Genomic DNA, 18358 nt, shown 5'->3' on the forward strand with positions numbered 1-18358 from the left:
ACCGCAAAGTGTTGTGTTAAACGATTCTGGGTTTTATTACCAGGTCCATAGCGACTTCGTGGCAGCAGCCACCCGCGGTGCGATGGCGGTGGTCGACGGCAACGTGATGGCCATCAACCCAGGCGAGGAGCCGAAGATGCAGATGTTCATCTGGAACAACATATTCTTCTCGCTCGGGTTTGACGTGCGCGACCATTACAAGGACTTGGGAGGGGACGCCGCGGCTTTCGTTGCTCCGGTAAGTGAAAGAATATTCATTTATTTGATGATATCCATAAATTATGACCATTCTTTTTACCAACCTGGAATTAGTTTTGACAAAAACTACTCTATCAAATTAAATTTAATTTTTATGGGACAAATGGCAACTATTCCGCATCGATCAAAAAAAGAATCACGTAAATCATATTATTATTTGGATTACATACGTCATACCTACATAAAAAAACCAACCGAATTGACAACCTCCTCCTTTTGTTGAAGTCAGTTAAAAAATGTATCTAGGTAGCAGTATTTAAATGGAGAGTTTCGGCTCACTGTACTTATGTACTTTTATCAACTTTTTTGTTTACCTTTTTTTGTTGTGTTAAAAGTACCTAGTATCATATATTTTTTATGTTATTTAATTTTAACATTACCGATGTCATCATTTTACGCAACCGAATGAGTAAGAATGATAAACTTGATATCATTGGAAATTTTGGAAAGTGTTTCGAAGCTTCTCTAGACTTGTCATTATGAAATCGGCCGCCAATAAACATGGACCTATAAAAAAAGTCGGACGGATTCTCATCAACAAAATACTGTGACATTAGGATACACCAGCTTGCCTGTACGTACAGGCCGGCACGCACACATTCACACCCTGTTACACCAGTTCGAGTGCAAACTTCACACAGTTGACACATTTAAGCAGCGAAAAAACAACACGAATACGACATGTCTTGTGTGATGAAATTGTGTAAAAACCGTTCTGTTCGAACAAACAAAAATTAAGGAATCACATTTCACAGGCAAAATAATAATCCAATCACTTATTTCCCGACATTAAAATATTGAAATTAATTGAAATCAAACGTCATTCACTCGAAAAAATAATACGTCAAAGACCAGTGTTCTCAGTTATTTACGTGGGAAAATTACCCGAAATATGGGAAATTAATAATGATTTTAGGACTTTTTAGTTATGTATTACGCATACTATGGAAATAAAATAATTTATCATAATAATTGTGTTTTAATGGGATATATTTTCATGGGCAAATTTGATCCTTCCCAAAAATGTGGAACTGCGAAATTCAAATTTTCTTACATTGATTGCAAGTTAGTGTCAGGTTGTAGGTTAAAAAAAATCTATCAGAGATAATAATAATATATTGATGATGCATAAGATTATGATTATAATGTACACAAGATTTGTAATTTGTAACTGCGTGAATCATTTTTGATCCACATTATGTACATACCCTGACACACTGACTTGCAAACAATGTAAGAAAATTTGAACATTGAAAATTTCGCGCCTACCTCAACGCATACACCTTTCATCCTTTTAAAATGGCACGGAATAATTCTGTCTACATTTCCAAGTAACATCTGCCGATCTATGATTTTCTTAAAATAAATGGGTAAAATGTTTTGGCTAACATGGCATCCCTAAATTCACTCACACAATAGACAAACGCCAAAATTTTGCGTCACAGTTTTGTTGTAGCGCGAGTTCCGTCCGCCTTTTTTTATAGGTCCATGCCAATAAATTAAACAGTCATTAAACGATAACAATTAAGTACGTTGATTTGTGTGTTACGCCATGAACTACTACAATAAATGGGTGTGTGCTGTTTAGTGGTAGGCTTAATTATGTTTCCATTGTGTTTTAAACTGAATGTCTTTACAGTAGCTAGAATTTATTTTATTTGAACACCCATGACGCATGGCGACCTTGCTAAGACAGTATGCTTTGAGTATCTCTGTTATGTTTGAATTTTAGCTAAAATCTCAAGACAATTTCACTGTAGAGAAATATACTCTGATAACGTTAATGATAGCCGGTTTCGTCACAAATCGTTGCAAGATGAATCAACGGCTTGCAATTAACATTTTTTGTATCACCGCACCGGCAAACAAAAGTGTCGGGCATTGGTTTTATTTAAAGAAAATTACCTACTGCCTCAGTCTAGTTATTATGAATTTAACAACGTTTGCAAATTAGGAAACGCTGCACACTCGTGGTCTGAAATCGGGACTCATCCCACCTCTTTCCCACCACTGAAACTTCTGTACAGCCAGGATTTACAGTTTAGCCTCCTATGAAACCCGTGATGTTATATTGACAGATTTTTTTAAAAGACTTATGCCCGTTTTCACTATCAATTCCTAATTTTTAAGTGACCCCTATGACAGTAAAATTGCTGTTATTTGTTACCATATGGGTCACTTAAAAAATTAGTGATTGGTGGTGAAAAGATCATGAGTTTCTTTCGGCGCTGCTTCTTCTCAGCACTGTCCTGAAGCAATGGTAGGGTTTAAATAGGACACTGTAAAAGCGCCTTTTAAAAACCTTATTGCAAAAAAAAAAAATATCTTTTAAATACTTTTACGTGTCTTTGTAGCGCAACGACCTCCAAGGCGTGCGAGTATACAGTGCTGTGGATACCCCCGGGCTACACACGCTTGGAACTGTGGTGGTGGACTATCGCGGCTACCGCGTCACGGCCCAGTCCATCATCCCTGGAATCCTCGAGAAGGAGCAGGAGCAGAGCGTTGTCTACGGCAGCATCGACTTCGGGACCACTGTGCTGTCTCACCCCAAGTATATGGATCTGGTGAGTGCTTTCGAAATATGCGTATGATTAGTCAATAGGATCATGTCGCGTCCAAATAATGGAGTACTCTTTTAAAACAGTGGAAAATAACCGTACCGACCGACTCACTAAAATGGTTAAGACATATGAATGCCTGGACACTCCTACTCCCAAGCATTTTCCATACACTCCTAAGTATTTGTTGTTAAGACACGAGTAGACGCAAACAGACGACATGACATTCCTTAACCGATTAGAGTCCCAGACGGCATTAATTAATGTCACAACAATTGATTATCTATTGTGTCTAGATTCGCGGAGCTTGAAGGATTAATCAATATGAGTAGTCAATATATCTTTATTGCATGCATCGTTTTGGTACATGCATTTGAGCGCACTCGTGTTACAATGATTTGCATGCATTAAATGCAGGCTTAAAATATTCAAGTGAAATCTTATGTACTATGAGCGCCGAGTAGCGATAGTACACTAGCAAGGTTAAGTAACAATGTACACCAATTGAATATTTAATATCTAGTTTCCGTTTTAAGCAATAGTATGTATAGATTTGACCTTTTGTGAGAATAGTGTGTTTTATGCATTAAACATTACTGTGCGAGCTACGGCAAAAACGTTGCATGGAAATAACTATTGAATTACAATTTTCACACGTATATCGGTGTAAATGAGCATGAAATAGGTACTGAATTGTTTCTACTATTGACAAGAAATGTCGTGGTGATTGTTTCTACTAATAGACTACAAAAACATGTTCCCAATTCATAAATATTCACTAGGTATATATAAAATCGAGCACATTTCTTACTTCTTATTGTGATTGTAAAATAATTTCGTATACGAGTATTTTTAAAATCAGTGTCTGTAATTAGTTGAATTTAAATTATTTTGGGGCAATCACAGTACACAACATTAATTGTTCTCGAGTTTCAATTAATATTTGAGAGTAATTTCCGAATACTGGCTATAGAGATATCGCACCCTTAATAATATAGGGGCACAACTCAAAATTTTTGGTTTTTTACTTTTTGTACTAGAGAGGCATATTTTCGTCAGTTCTACAAGATGGCTTTCACAGAAATCGAAAACAACGATCAGATTAAAGAGTTCTACATGTTGTGCCCCTTCCATACTTTCATCTATCTTCCCGCTAGAAGGGCTGAATCAGAGACATGCCGATATTTGTCGAATCCGGCCCCCGCGACTGTGGTCCAATTTGGAGTTGTGCCTTTGTGTGACAAACTTTTAAATAAGTGTTAGTGAGCTAAGTCTAATTAATTCCATATATTTCTAATAATATGTTACATTTTCATTTTTATTACATTGATAAAGTCCCGTTAATCATAGAAAATTATAAAACATAACTTTAACTTTAGTTAGGCGGACCATGGATGGGTGTTTTTAGTTAAATTTATAACTCTCCTATAAAAGTAATTTGCTTCTTGGTATTAATTTTCATACCTATTGGTTGATTAGGAGCCTATAGAATGTTTTATCGCGATGCTAAGAAATAAAGCGGTGGTTATGAAATACTTCCCAACAAATAAACTAATGATTTATAAAATAAGAGACATACCTACGTGTTAAGGCTATTAACGTTCGCTCGGGGCTCGGGTTGGCTTTTTTCTTTGTTTATTTCATGAATAAACGCACTAGTCAGCCAAAAGGTGAATTACTTTAATATGTTAGTGTTATAATTTATAATTATATTCTTTAATTTATTACGGTCACATAAATTGATGCTAATTAATCACTCAGATTCTAAAGACTGAGGATACATCGAATTTATTTTAAAATTATCTTTTCACGTATTAAGTTACTACAATTTTACTGATCAGCTATTAGACCTTGAAATTTTCAGTTTGTCTAAATTTAAGTTCTAAAGTGCTTTTTGTCTTAAAAATGTGAGTTCGTAATGTAATCTTGTGTTAACACCAGTTTTTATTAATATGTGGCAAATATTGTACACAAAAGCAAAGAAAAAAGATCACGGAGTATGTGATAACAAACCAAGCATACTCTGGGATAAAAATTGTACAAAATAATAAATATTGGGTGTCCAATATCGTCGTAAACCTTGTGTACGTAGACTCTTTGCAATACTGAAGTCAAGCAGGACGTAAAGGGCTTCTATTTGGAGGGCCAAAGATATGTATTGAGCTTTCTAATCACTAAAATGATCAAAAGCAAAATGATGATGAGTACGGAAAAATTAAAAGCAGCTATCTTCGATGGACTGCAAATCCGTGCTCTTATAAAAGACTGTATTTGTAAACCATATAACACAAATTGAATCTGAAGCATGGCTAAGGTGCTTTAGTAGTAAAATATTTTTTGGGGAATGTTAGAACACCAGAATAGATATTCTTGTGTTCAAAATTGGTTGCTAAAATCCTTCAAAAATTACACACGCCAATTTGAGTATTAAATTGTATTTTTTACAATAGCCATTTGAACTGATTCCCACATAATGTGGGTGATTATAGTAAGGGACAAGGAGAACGGTTCCTTCCACCAGGACAGCAGGATAGTGGAAAAAAGATACCAAGGTACTGGCTGTTGGACTTTAATAAGTGATTATCCTGAACAAATCCATAACAGAAAACCTTACAGAAAAAGTTTTTGTAGGTTTTTTCTTTATTTGATAAAAAGCATATTTTTTATAGGGTAAGAGTCCCTATCTATCTAAGTAAAAATATTTTGAATGCATAAAATTAGTATTTTCATGTCGGTTTTCTCAGAGAAATAGCTAATAGTCTTTATTTTAATCTAATTCGACATATCTAATAATTTTCTAGTATTCAGCACCCTACTCTTATACTGAATTGGCTATAAGCTACTATACCGCACAATAACTGTCCCCAATGTTATTGGGCGTAAATCAATATAAAAATCGAATAATACACTTATTTTTAAATATTAGAGAGCAATATTAGGGAATATGCCATATAAAACAATTCAGCCTAAGGATTAGATGGGCACAAGTACAAGTAATACCCAAAATCACAACAACAGAAATAGTAAAATAAAGGCCTAACTTTGAAATATTTTTTTAAACATTTTTTTTTCATACTCATAATCAATATTTTCAAAAATGTCTCATGTCAAATTACATAACAGATACCAGTGATGAAGTATGCTTAATTTGAAAGTTGTAGCTGATAAAATAAAGATTTTGAAGCCAATTATGTAAAAAACCGCGATCCGCCGATTGGTTTTTTGGCTTTTCCCAAAAAACTGAATTTTGGAGTTGTGCCCATTCATTATTAAGGGTGCGATATATCTAACTCACAGGAGTCAGTTTGACAGCTTTATGGAATGCGCTATTCTCAGGGATAGCGCATTCAACAGGCGATAGTGGTAGGAGCGTCAGCGCTAGCTTCTATCAGCACTATCTTCGTTTCAGTCACATTTTGAAAACGACACTGATGTCATGGAATGCCTAATGCCTAGTCTACGAGTTGTAATCAACTTGGTAGGTCCATTACTGATATTCTCCTTGCCAACAGCTGAGCAAAGCAGGCCAGCAGCTGAAGATCATGCCTCACTCGGTGATCAGTGCGAACGGCGAGACGGTCGAGCTGTGCTCGAGCGTGGAGTGCAAGGGCATCATCGGCAACGACGGCCGCCATTACATCCTCGACTTGCTGCGCACATTCCCGCCTGACGTCAACTTCCTTCAACGTAAGTATTCTTTTTCTTCTATCTGTCGTACCGATAAAGGTGGAATCGGTAACAAATGCGGTTACAACACTAGTATTATCTGTAAAATAACATAAAATACCCAAGCAATATGCATGTTAACATTGTATTCTAAAAGCTGAATCTTAATGCAACATGCATTATAGACAAGACCTTCAGACTAAAAATCTCTGGAGATTCGAAAAACTGCTTTTTGTATGATTGAATTCAAGTTATTAAATATCCTGTCTTTTGGAGCCTTCTATTTTTAAGGATTTGGATAAATTGTGAATTTATTGTTTTGTTTCAGTGGAAGATGACGAGCTAAGGGAAGACATCAAGTCAATGGGTTTCCCAATTATCCATAAGCACAAACTTTGTTGCCTTAGACAAGAGTTAGTCGATAGTTTTGTTGAGTGAGTATCTTATAAATAATAAAAATATGCGTTAAGTTTAAGAAGTGATCATTCTATAACTTTACTGTATTATTTCTAGAAACCGTTACTTCATGTTCATCCGCTACGCTGCGTTCCACCTGCAACAGTTAAGTGCGAAGAAGCAGCGTGAATCATCCGAACAAAAATCCATCGAAAACAAAAAAGAAACTGAAGCTAAAGCAGTTACTAGTGAGACTGATGTTAAAGAAACTAAGAAAGAAAAGGAACCTAAAGATAAAAAGTCGAAGAAGGAGAAAGAAAGTGCCAAAAAGGAGGTAGTTAAAAAAGAGGAAGCCAAAAAAGATGAAGCCAAAACTGAGGAGGTAGCGACGACCAAGGAAGAAGGGAAGGACAAGGGCAAAGATGATGAGCTTTTGTTGAACGACAATTATTCTGATATTGACACTGATGTTGCCAAAAAAATTGTGGAGAGCATCACAGACTCGATTTGCAGTGGAGACAAGCAAGAGAGTGATTGTAAGTTTTATTTTACAAATTTTTTCATTGACCTTTTATTTAAAGTTTTGTTATTTGAGGTATTTGAAGATACTAATTTCTCCAAACATGGCGTTATAAAGTCAATTAGTGATGTGATTTTTGCAATAAGGGCATTAGCGGTCACCAGTTGGCGAAAATATAGAGGAGAGTTCCCGTATCTGGCCAGTGGTGCCAACTAGAGCCATTATGAAGAAAATTTAACTGTCATGATCGTCTTTTTTCAGCTGGCGAGCGTTCCCGCGCTGTAGTGGCGTCTGCGGCGCGCGCCGTTGCCTCGCTCAAGGAGTCTGAGTTCGACGTGCGTTTCAACCCCGACGTGTATTCGGCGGGTATCAAGCACGCCGCGCCGCCAGAACAGCTGGCCAAGCAGCGACACCTCGTCAAGGAGGCTGCGGCTTTCCTGCTCACCACGCAGATACCGGCATTTGTAAGTACCTAGAGTACGGATAATAGCTGGCTACTATCCATCATCCAACGCGATAAGAAATAAACGCAGTCTTCCACGTGAAACTATACAGATTATGGCACACTACCCAATCGACATATTTTTAGGAGATGTTAATAAAACCCGGTTGAATCCCAGTTCACTAGTTCGCGAACTAGTTCAGCTTTCTTTCGTTCGCGAGTTAAACTCGCGAACTGCCAGGCACCTACTTAATTATCTCAATCAAGTCGCAAAATGTGTGCTTCCCCGACCTGTTTGCCCATGGGGAGTATACTTACAATCCTCCATTTGTCTCTGGTAAATTAAAGAGGGTCGTTCTCTTGTAGTGAAGAATGAATGACCTGATTATGATAATTAGTGTCCGACCGAAACTAGTTTTACGACCGAAACCGAAACCGAAAACGAATTTCGGCAACGGTGTCTATTTCGGCCGAAACCGAAACCGAAACCGAAACTTCCTTACAAGGCTCATATTTTGAGGGAAAAATAAAGAAAACGTTATTATAATCAGTCAGACTTTATTGTTTTCTCTTTAAATCACATAGATTTCACTTTAAATCACAAAGTTACTAATATCACAATCACAATAGGTATAAGTCGTAGAGACCTGAAACTTGGACGATGTGTTCTTTGTATGATGTAAGCATCTGATAAGAAAGGATTTTCCAAAATTCTACCCCTAAGGAGGTAAAAGGGGGGGGGGGGGGGGCAAAGTTTATATGGGATAACGAGATTCCTTCGTCCAATCTACACTCGGCATCAAATAAATCGCACCTCCCGCGACAAGCACTTATCAAACGTATGCATCCCCACTTCCCACCAACATTGGTACCATTTGAAAGCCTAGTTTTAAACTTCATTTCATTAAAGGAAAGGTTTTTACCCCAAAAATGTGTCTTTACAAGGATCCAGAGTCACTTCTTCAAAAAATAGGTAGTTACGCTATAGCCATTTTTTATTACTATAAAACTGTTAAGTTGGGATTAATCGCTATCCATCTGTTAAAGAGGACACGTGAGATCTTTATTTGGTTTTATAACCATAAAAATTGGTCTAATTGATCCTAGAGGTGAGCCCAAAGTAAGGTCTATTTTCAAGTCACATTTATTGTAAATGTTAATTCTTTATTTAGAAATGAAATGTATTTTTCTTTAAGGATATTAATTATTGGGCTTTCAAATAACACCAATATTGTTGGGGTACCATGATTGTGTCAGAAGAAAATCTATAAAGTTCGCGTCGCGGAAGGTGCGGTTTATTTGATGTTGAGTGTACTTCAAATTTTGCATAAACATTCCTATAACACAATTAATGGAAGACGTGTTTCGTATTTTAGTGAAACATTGTATTTTTAGTGAAACTATGTTAAACAGGGGTAGAAAGTTATTTTGATGGTGATTTACTTCAAAGTTGATATTAATTACTCAATAGTGCATTTTTTTTGACACACATGTCACGTTAAAGATTATTACTCTAGGGGCCTCCACGTAAGCTGGTTTTAGTGTCACGTGGACTGTCTCTGTCCAGCCAGACTAAAACCAGCCTTAGCCTCGGAGCGGGTGCCCGCTGCGTGCGCTCGCCCTTGAGGTAGCGGGAGTAGTCTTGAGGAAAAGCTGCTTCTCCAAGCAAACAAACAAGCGAGCGAATCACGACATTGGCTCTGATCGGATTCATTCACTCATTCAACGCGCCGAACATAACAGCGCGGAAACTCTCGAATGTACATTCGGTTTCGGTCGTAGTTTCGGCAAGTTTGCCGCCGAAAACGAAACTAAACCGAAACTCGTGTTTTTACCGAAACTCAACCGAAAACGAAACCGAAACCGAACATTCGGTCGGACACTAATGATAATGAATAATAAGCTTGTGTACAGGTTCAAATTAAAATTCTTTATTGCTATTCCGCAGGCCGCTACCAATCGATCGATATGAAAAACATTGGGAAATGATGTTCAGCAGTGGATGTTCTATGGCTGACTGAAATGATGATAATGAATGCTATTTTAATGTATTATTGACATTCTTACTTGAAATATCATTTACATGCCAATATCTTGGTATAGATGACCCACGCTGAACTGTCCCGCCAAACTCAATGACAGGGGGGCGCTACCATCGTTCAACTATATGGTTTCCAACATGGCAAAAATCGGAACTAGCGATCCGGTATTGACGGTGGCGCCCCACTGTCAATGTCATGCATAGGACAGTTCAGTATTTTGGAACTATAAAACATGTTGTACCTATCACCTGTTAAAACTGTAAGACCAAATCATGTTGCTTTGTAATATGTTTTCACACATGTTTATGTAAATAAATATCTTTATCTTTATTCCACAGGTCCGCGAGTGCCTCGAGCACGCAGCAGCGCCGATGGACGGCGCGGGCTTAGCGGAGGCGCTGCACGCGCGCGGCATCAACGTGCGCTACCTGGGCCGCGTGTGCGCCGCGCTGCGCCCGCACGCGCACCTCGCCTACCTGCACGCCATCGCCGTCGGCGAGCTCGTGCTGCGCGCCGCCAAGCACGTGTACACCGCCTACCTGCAGGTATGATGCACTAGCAGAATGCACGCAGCAGCGCCCATGGACGGCGCGGGCCTGGCGGAGGCGCTGCACGCGCGCGGCATCAACGTGCGCTACCTGGGCCGCGTGTGCGCCGCGCTGCGCCCGCACGCGCACCTCGCCTACCTGCACGCCATCGCCGTCGGCGAGCTCGTGCTGCGCGCCGCCAAGCACGTGTACACCGCCTACCTGCAGGTAATATGTACTAAAGTGAAATAAAATACCGATTTGAACAACCAAGACGGAGTAGTTCGTTCTCGTTCACCTAAAGGGATTGCTTCCTAATAAAGTCCGGTCGCCGAGCATGTAGAATTTCGTCCAATAACGCCAAGCTACCCATACTTATCGCTCGCGCGTAATTATATTTCTGTCGCGACTACGACGGGCGGCCGCAGTGAGTGTGGTAAAGGTAGCAGGAAGGCGCTGGACGCAGGCCGCTACCAACCGGGCAACATGGAAAGCATTGGGGGAGGCCTATGTTCAGCAGTGGATGTCCTATGGCTGAGATGAGGATGATAAGGATGGGTAGCTTGGGGTCATTGGAAGAAATTCTACGTGCTCGGCGACGAGACTTTAGTACGTAGTACATGTACTTACTACACAAGCCTAGCAGGTATGGTTTACCAGTAGCAGATAAATGCTCCTAGTTCATAAGGTCGTCAACTTATTTTTTTAAGTGAAACAGTAGAAGAGCTGCACCGTTAATTGGTCTGACATAAATAATACATTTTTATATTCAAAAACTTATTTCGCCACTTTTTCCAGTCGATATGTTGTTCTAAAGTGGTGGTAGAACAAGCTATATTTAGGACGTGTTTAAATGTCCTAAAATAGGGCATACATAATAATATGAATATCATTTTAACTATCTTTCATTCCTCCAGGGCTGCGAAGCAATGTGCATCGGAGGCGCCGTGGCTCACTTCCTAAACTGCCTGCTCGGCGCGTGCCCTTCACCCGGCGTGAGCGCGGGCGAGGCTCCCGCGGCGGGGCGGGGCGCGCGCGGGGGACGCGGGCGCCGCACGCGCAGGCACCACCCGCCGCCGCAGCCGCCGCCCAACACTGACTGGCAGAACTTGACGCCTAAAGCGCTGTTCTCGCAGATCAAGGCCGAGCTCAAGGTAGGTGATGGTAGACTAGTAGACTATGCCTCTCTCCCTTAGAAAATCACTGTTCGCGCAGATAGATTACTGTGATCCCTCCCTCTCAAACACGTGATGCACTCACAGGCACCGGATCAAGGCCCGAACTCGTAAGTGTTTGCGTACCCCCACTGTATCATACTTAGTGGCCTTTTTGCGTGAGCGCGGGCGAAGCTCCCGCGGCGGGACGAGGCGCGCGCGGGGGACGCGGGCGCCGCACGCGCAGGCACCACCCGCCGCCGCAGCCGCCGCCCAACACCGACTGGCAGAACTTGACGCCCAAGGCGCTGTTCTCGCAGATCAAGGCCGAGCTCAAGGTAACTGTGATGGTAGACTAGTAGACTATGCCTCTCTCCCTTAGATAATCTCTGTTTGCGCATATAGACCGTGATCTAGTTACGAGGGTGCCCCTCGCTCCCTCTTAAACACGTGATGCACTCACAAGCACCGGATCAAGGCCCGAACTCGTAAGTGATTGCGTACGCCCACTGTATCATACTTAGTGGCCTCCTTGCGTGAGCGCGGGCGAGGCTCCCGCGGCAGGGCGGGGAGCGCGTGGGGGCCGCGGGCGCCGCACGCGCAGGCACCACCCGCCGCCGCAGCCGCCGCCCAACACTGACTGGCAGAATCTTACGCCTAAAGCGCTGTTCTCGCAGATCAAGGCCGAGCTCAAGGTAAGTTATGGTAGACTAGTAGACTATGCCTCTCTCCCTTAGAAAATCACTGTTCGCGCAGATAGATTACTGTGATCCCTCCCTCTTGAACACGTGATGCACTCACAGGCACCGAACTCGTAAGTGATTGCGTACCCCCATTGTATCATACTTAGTGGCCTCCTCGCGTGAGCGCGGGCGAGGTTCCCGCGGCGGGGCGGGGGGCAGGCACCACCCGCCGCCGCAGCCGCCGCCCAACACTGACTGGCAGAACTTGACGCCTAAAGCGCTGTTCTCACAGATCAAGGCCGAGCTCAAGGTAGGTGTGATGGTAGACTAGTAGACTATGCCTCTCTCCCTTAGAAAATCACTGTTCGCGTAGATAGATTACTGTGACTGCGTCTAGTTGCGAGGATGCCCCTCCCTCCCTCTTAAACACGTGATGCACTCGCAGGCACCGGATCAACGCCTGAATTCAAAGTAAGTGATTGCGTACCCCCACTGTATCATACTTAGTGGCCTCCTCGCGTGAGCGCGGGCGAGGCTCCCGCGACGGGGTGGGGGGCGTGCGGGGGCCGCGGGCGCCGCACGCGCAGGCACCACCCGCCGCCGCAACCGCCGCCCAACACTGACTGGCAGAACTTGACGCCTAAGGCGCTGTTCTCGCAGATCAAGGCCGAGCTTAAGGTAGCTGATGGTAGAGGAGTAGACTATGCCTCTCTCCCTTAGAAAATCACTGTTCGCGCAGATAGATAGATTACTGTGATCCCTCCCTCTTAAACACATGATGCACTCACAGGCTCCGGATCAAGGCCCAAACTCTTAAGTGATTGCGTACCCCTACTGTATCATACTTAGTAGCCTCCTTGCGTGAGCGCCCAACACTGACTGGCAGAACTTGACGCCTAAGGCGCTGTTCTCGCAGATCAAGGCCGAGCTCAAGGTAACTGTGATGGTAGACACCCCCTTAGACAATCACCGTTTGCACAGAAAGATTACTGTGACTGCGTCTAGTTGCGAGGATGCCCCTCCCTCCCTCTTAAACACGTGATGCACTCACAGGCACTGGATCAAGGCCCGAACTTGTAAGCGATTGATTGCGTACGCCCACTGTATCATACTTAGTGGCTTCCTCGCGTGAGCGCTGCGAGGCTCCGGCGGCGGGACGAGGCGCGCGCGGGGGCCGCGGGCGCCGCACGCGCAGGCACCACCCGCCGCCGCAGCCGCCGCCGAATACTGACTGGCAGAACTTGACGCCTAAAGCGCTGTTCTCGCAGATCAAGGCCGAGCTCAAGGTAGGTGATGGTAGAAAGTAGACTATGCCCTTCTCCCTTAGAAAATTACTGTTCGCGCAGATAGATTACTGTGATCCCTCCCTCTTGAACACGTGATGCACTCACAGGCACCGAACTCGTAAGTGATTGCGTACGCCCACTGTATCATACTTAGTGGCCACCTTGCGTGAGCGCGGGCGAGGCTCCCGCGGCGGGGCGGGGGGCAGGCACCACCCGCCGCCGCAGCCGCCGCCGAATACTGACTGGCAGAACTTGACGCCTAAGGCGCTGTTCTCGCAGATCAAGGCCGAACTCAAGGTAGCTGATGGTAGAAAGTAGACTATGCCTCTCTCCGTTAGAAAATCACTGTTCGCGCAGATAGATTACTGTGATCCCTCCCTCTCAAACCCGTGATGCACTCACAGGCACCGGATCAAGGCCCGAACTCAAAGTAAGTGTTTGCGTACGCCCACTGTATCATACTTAGTAGCCACCTTGCGTGAGCGCGGGCGAGGCTCCCGCGGCGGGGCGGGGGGCGCGCGGGGGCCGCGGGCGCCGCACGCGCAGGCACCACCCGCCGCCGCAACCGCCGCCCAACACTGACTGGCAGAACCTGACGCCCAAAGCGCTGTTCTCGCAGATCAAGGCCGAGCTCAAGGTAACTGTGATGGTAGACTAGTAGACTGCCTCTCACTGTTCGCGCATATAGACCGTGACTGCGTGATCTAGTTGCGAGGATGCCCCTCCTTCTTAAACACGTGATGCACTCACAAGCACCGGATCAAGGCCCGAACTCGTAAGTGATTGCGTACCCCCACTGTATCATACTTAGTGACCTCCTTGCGTGAGCGCCGCCGAATACCGACTGGCAGAACTTGACGCCCAAGGCGCTGTTCTCGCAGATCAAGGGCCGAGCTCAAGGTAGGTGATGGTAGACTAGTAGACTATGCCTCTCTCCCTTAGAAAATCACTGGTCGCGCATATAGATTACTGTGATCTAATTGCGAGGATGCCCCTCCCTCCCTCTTAAACACATGATGCACTCACAGGCACCGGATCAAGGCCCGAACTCAAAGTAAGTGTTTGCGTACCCCCACTGTATCATACTTAGTGGCCTCCTTGCGTGAGCGCGGGCGAGGCTCCCGCGGCGGGGCGGGGGGCAGGCACCACCCGCCGCCGCAGCCGCCGCCGAATACTGACTGGCAGAACTTGACGCCTAAAGCGCTGTTCTCGCAGATCAAGGCCGAGCTCAAGGTAGGTGTGATGGTAGACTAGTAGACTGGTACCCCTTGTTCCCTCAAAGCCGGAGAGGCTTGGTCGTGAGCAAGCCTCTTGTCTGAGGCGGAGCTGCAGACGAATGTCCGAGCTAGGACAATAACTCGCGGCTCCGTTTCTTTGGGCTCTGGTGGACACCGTTGGGTTTTAGTGGGTAGGCCCCGCCTTTAGTGAGCAGGCGGGGACAGTCTCACATAACCTACTGGCCATCCACATCGACCAAAGCATTTCCCGACGTTAAAAAAAAGTATACTGTACCCGTTTCCCTTAAAAAATCACTGTTCGCGCAAATAGATTGCTTTGACTGCGTGATCTAGTTACGAGGATGCCCCTAGCTCCCTCTGAAGTACGTGGCGCACACGCAGGCACCACCCCCGTCGAATCAAGGCCGAGTTTAAGCACTTATACCATTTTGTTGCTTTTGCAGGCATACTGGGGCTATGAACTTAATGCGGAAAACATGGAGGTTGTAATAGAAAAACATGGCCTGCAAAAGATATCTCTTCTCAGGTTGGTACAAAAAATATGTTTTAAAAGTTGGGTATCGTTGCTTGTTATTCATGTTTCGTTAACATAATCTTTATTCCATCGTTTTACTTACAGGTCCTTCGCTCTCAAAGTGGGTCTACAAATCATGCTTCGCGAATACGATTTTGACATTAAGAATAAGGCTACATTCAGTGGATCAGATATCATGAATATTTTCCCTGTTGTTAAACATATCAATCCTAGGGTAAGTATTTATCCTAATGTTAATTTCAAATTCAATATTTTGGGACAGTTTGTTTATTTTAATATTTTTTCCAGGCATCAGACGCATACAATTTCTACACGACCGGTCAGAACAAGATTCAAGCTGGCGCCGTGTCTGAAGGTCACGAACTTATCACGGAGGCTCTGAACCTCTTGAACAATGTTTACGGAGCTATGCACGGAGAGATCGCTCAATGCTTGCGTATGGTGGCACGTTTGTGCTACGTCACTGGGGAACATAGGGACGCTATGGCGTACCAGCAGAAGGCCGTGTTCATGTCAGAGCGAGTCAACGGCATTGACCATCCTTACACTATTACTGAATACGTGAGTGGACTTGATTTTTTTTATTCTAATTATTATTAGTTTTGACTTGATGTAATATAGAGTTCTATTGACTTACGACCATAAACTTAGTTGAATTTCAAAGACTGTGTGTAGTATCCTTTTTCACGTAGTCTCAAATCTCGCAGGAAACATAACCGATCTGTCGATTCCTAAAGATTTAAATGTATAATCCGAAAGATGATGTTGTTTGCAAGTTAAATTCTTCTCACAGTCTGACCTTGTTGCAAGATATGCTAAACTGAAGTGAAGTGATCAATCTGTTATTTTATTTGCGTCTTGCATCTGCAATACTCCGTATATCTTTACTTGTAGTTGGAATTCCATGTAGACATATTGATGGGTGTATTACCAAATTTTGAATTTCATTAATTTGTTTTGTCAATAACTTACTTATTATGATACTCCATTTATGCCCTTATAATTTTGAGTCCTTTTAAAGTCAATACCATATTCTTGAATATAAGCAGTAACTTTGAATTGTTTCTTTTTTATTCCAGTCGCATTTGGCCCTGTACTGCTTCGCCAACGGTCAAGTGAGCACGGCCCTGAAGCTTTTGTACCGCGCTCGCTACTTAGCGCTGTTGGTCTGCGGCGAGAATCACCCCGAGATGGCCTTGCTAGACGTGAGTACAACAATGTTGATTTTGACCTCAAATCTATGAAGAATGTTGTGCCACTGCCAAACGAATGGCATTTGTGATCAATAGCCAAAAAGTTTAAGTCTCATTATGTAAGTTGTGATGGGATACATTCGTTATTATTTTGGTTGTTTATGTTATAGCTCTCTAGAATATGTAATGGCATAGGTCAGAATCTCTGGAAGATGCATCTTCAATGCATTTAAAGTTCTTAGTCAAAACTATATTAATTTATAACAATATTTTGAATTGGAGATCGATATCGATCGCCATTTGAACCGTTCATGTTTTATTCAGTATTTTTCGACCTTTAGCAAAAGACTTGAACAATCAGTTATCTTCAAGTCGACATAATACAACGTTATGTAAAAACGGCACGTTTAGTAGGTACGCTACATTAAAATTGAATTCTTTTATTTTTTCTCTTGGCGAATAGTAGATTGACTGGCAATGATAGACATAGTTTTTAGTTTACTAAGAAGGTGGTTATAATATGATCATTTCCCCGATTTTCATATTGTTCCCATAGTAAAAGAGGCTTGATTTGACGTAGCACTAGTCCATAAAGGTCGTCCGATCATTTGCTAATAAGGACGAAACTAAGGGCTGATTTTTCAATCGTCAGATATTTTTTATCTGAAGAATAACATTGTCATTTTGACATATTTCCCGTACTAAAACTGTCAATGTGCCAAACTTATTCTTCAGTTAAAAGTTATCCGACGATTGAAAAATCAGCCCTTAATCAAACATTTTATATTTCGAACAGAGCAACATCGCGTTGATCCTGCACGCGGTCGGCGAATACGAGCTGTCGCTTCGGTTCGCCGAACGCGCGCTGGCGGTGACGAGCGGCGTGCACGGGCCGCGCTCGCTCAAGGCGGCGGTGGCGCGCCACCTGCTGGCCCGCACGCTGTCCTGCCTGGGCGACTTCCGCGCCGCGCTGCACCACGAGAAGGAGACCTACTCCATCTACAAGCAGCTGGTGAGTGTGTGACGGAGCCACCCGCGAGTGAGTGTCGTGTGGACGGAGCCACCCGCGAGTGAGTGTCGTGTGGACGGAGCCACCCGCGAGTGAGTGTCGTGTGGACGGAGCCACCCGCGAGTGAGTGTCGTGTGGACGGAGCCACCCGCGAGTGAGTGTCGTGTGGACGGAGCCATCGGCGAGTGAGTATCGTGTGGACGGAGCCACCTGCGAATGGCGCTGCGGTCGCGGAGCCGCATTGGCGGTGATGAGTGACGTACACGGGCCGCGCTTGCTCCAGATTGGTCCAGTCTAGACGTACCTAATATTAGAGCTGTGGGAAATCGCTAAATGAAAATTTCAATGCGGGTTTTTCGCGAATGAAAGATCCGCTAGATGGCGGGACGTGGATGTGGGGTCTGACTGCTGCGTGATTGGTGGATTTTGACATATCTGTCAATGTCATGTCAAAAATAACCAATCATGCAGCATTTGGACCTCGCGTCTACGTATTGCCATCTGGCGGATTTTTCATTCGCGAAAATCAGATTTTGGCAGACTGCCTAGAGGACCAAGAAGAATCAGATTTTGCAGTTTGTGTGGGAAAGTGAAGGAAAGATTGATTTGATTGATCCCATTCTTATACAATAAGTTGTATTTGAGCACCAAAATCACCTATTACTGATTTGACAGTCTATTTGTTACTAAGGCTGAGTTGCACTAACTTACTTTAACCGTAACTATAACAATAACCGGTGGTTTTGATATAGAGTTTGACAGACTTGACGTTTGTTAATGTTAAAGTAAAATGTTGCAACCCTAACTGTAGAATTGGTTTGTGACGTCACTTACTTTGTAATAATTCT

The 18358-nt window shown here is 43.5% G+C and overlaps 1 protein-coding gene across 3 annotated transcripts in view; it reads left to right on the forward strand.

The window, feature by feature from the left end:
- The window catches only part of clu (clustered mitochondria protein homolog), a 34954-nt gene that overhangs the window by 13590 nt on the left and 3006 nt on the right, over positions 1–18358 (forward strand). For all 3 annotated transcript variants that reach the window (XM_028307726.1, XM_028307728.1, XM_028307727.1), the window contains 13 exons: positions 44–238; positions 2613–2825; positions 6332–6506; positions 6814–6919; positions 6999–7417; positions 7663–7865; positions 10224–10430; positions 11330–11566; positions 15217–15299; positions 15393–15522; positions 15597–15869; positions 16388–16513; positions 17298–17513. In XM_028307726.1, coding sequence (XP_028163527.1) covers positions 44–238; positions 2613–2825; positions 6332–6506; positions 6814–6919; positions 6999–7417; positions 7663–7865; positions 10224–10430; positions 11330–11566; positions 15217–15299; positions 15393–15522; positions 15597–15869; positions 16388–16513; positions 17298–17513 — 2583 coding nt within the window. The remainder of the gene's footprint in view (positions 1–43; positions 239–2612; positions 2826–6331; positions 6507–6813; positions 6920–6998; positions 7418–7662; positions 7866–10223; positions 10431–11329; positions 11567–15216; positions 15300–15392; positions 15523–15596; positions 15870–16387; positions 16514–17297; positions 17514–18358) is intronic.

The sequence above is a fragment of the Ostrinia furnacalis genome, unplaced genomic scaffold, assembly GCF_004193835.3.
Source record: "Ostrinia furnacalis isolate ACB-3 unplaced genomic scaffold, ASM419383v2 OfSCF2315, whole genome shotgun sequence".
Lineage (NCBI taxonomy): Eukaryota > Metazoa > Arthropoda > Insecta > Lepidoptera > Crambidae > Ostrinia > Ostrinia furnacalis.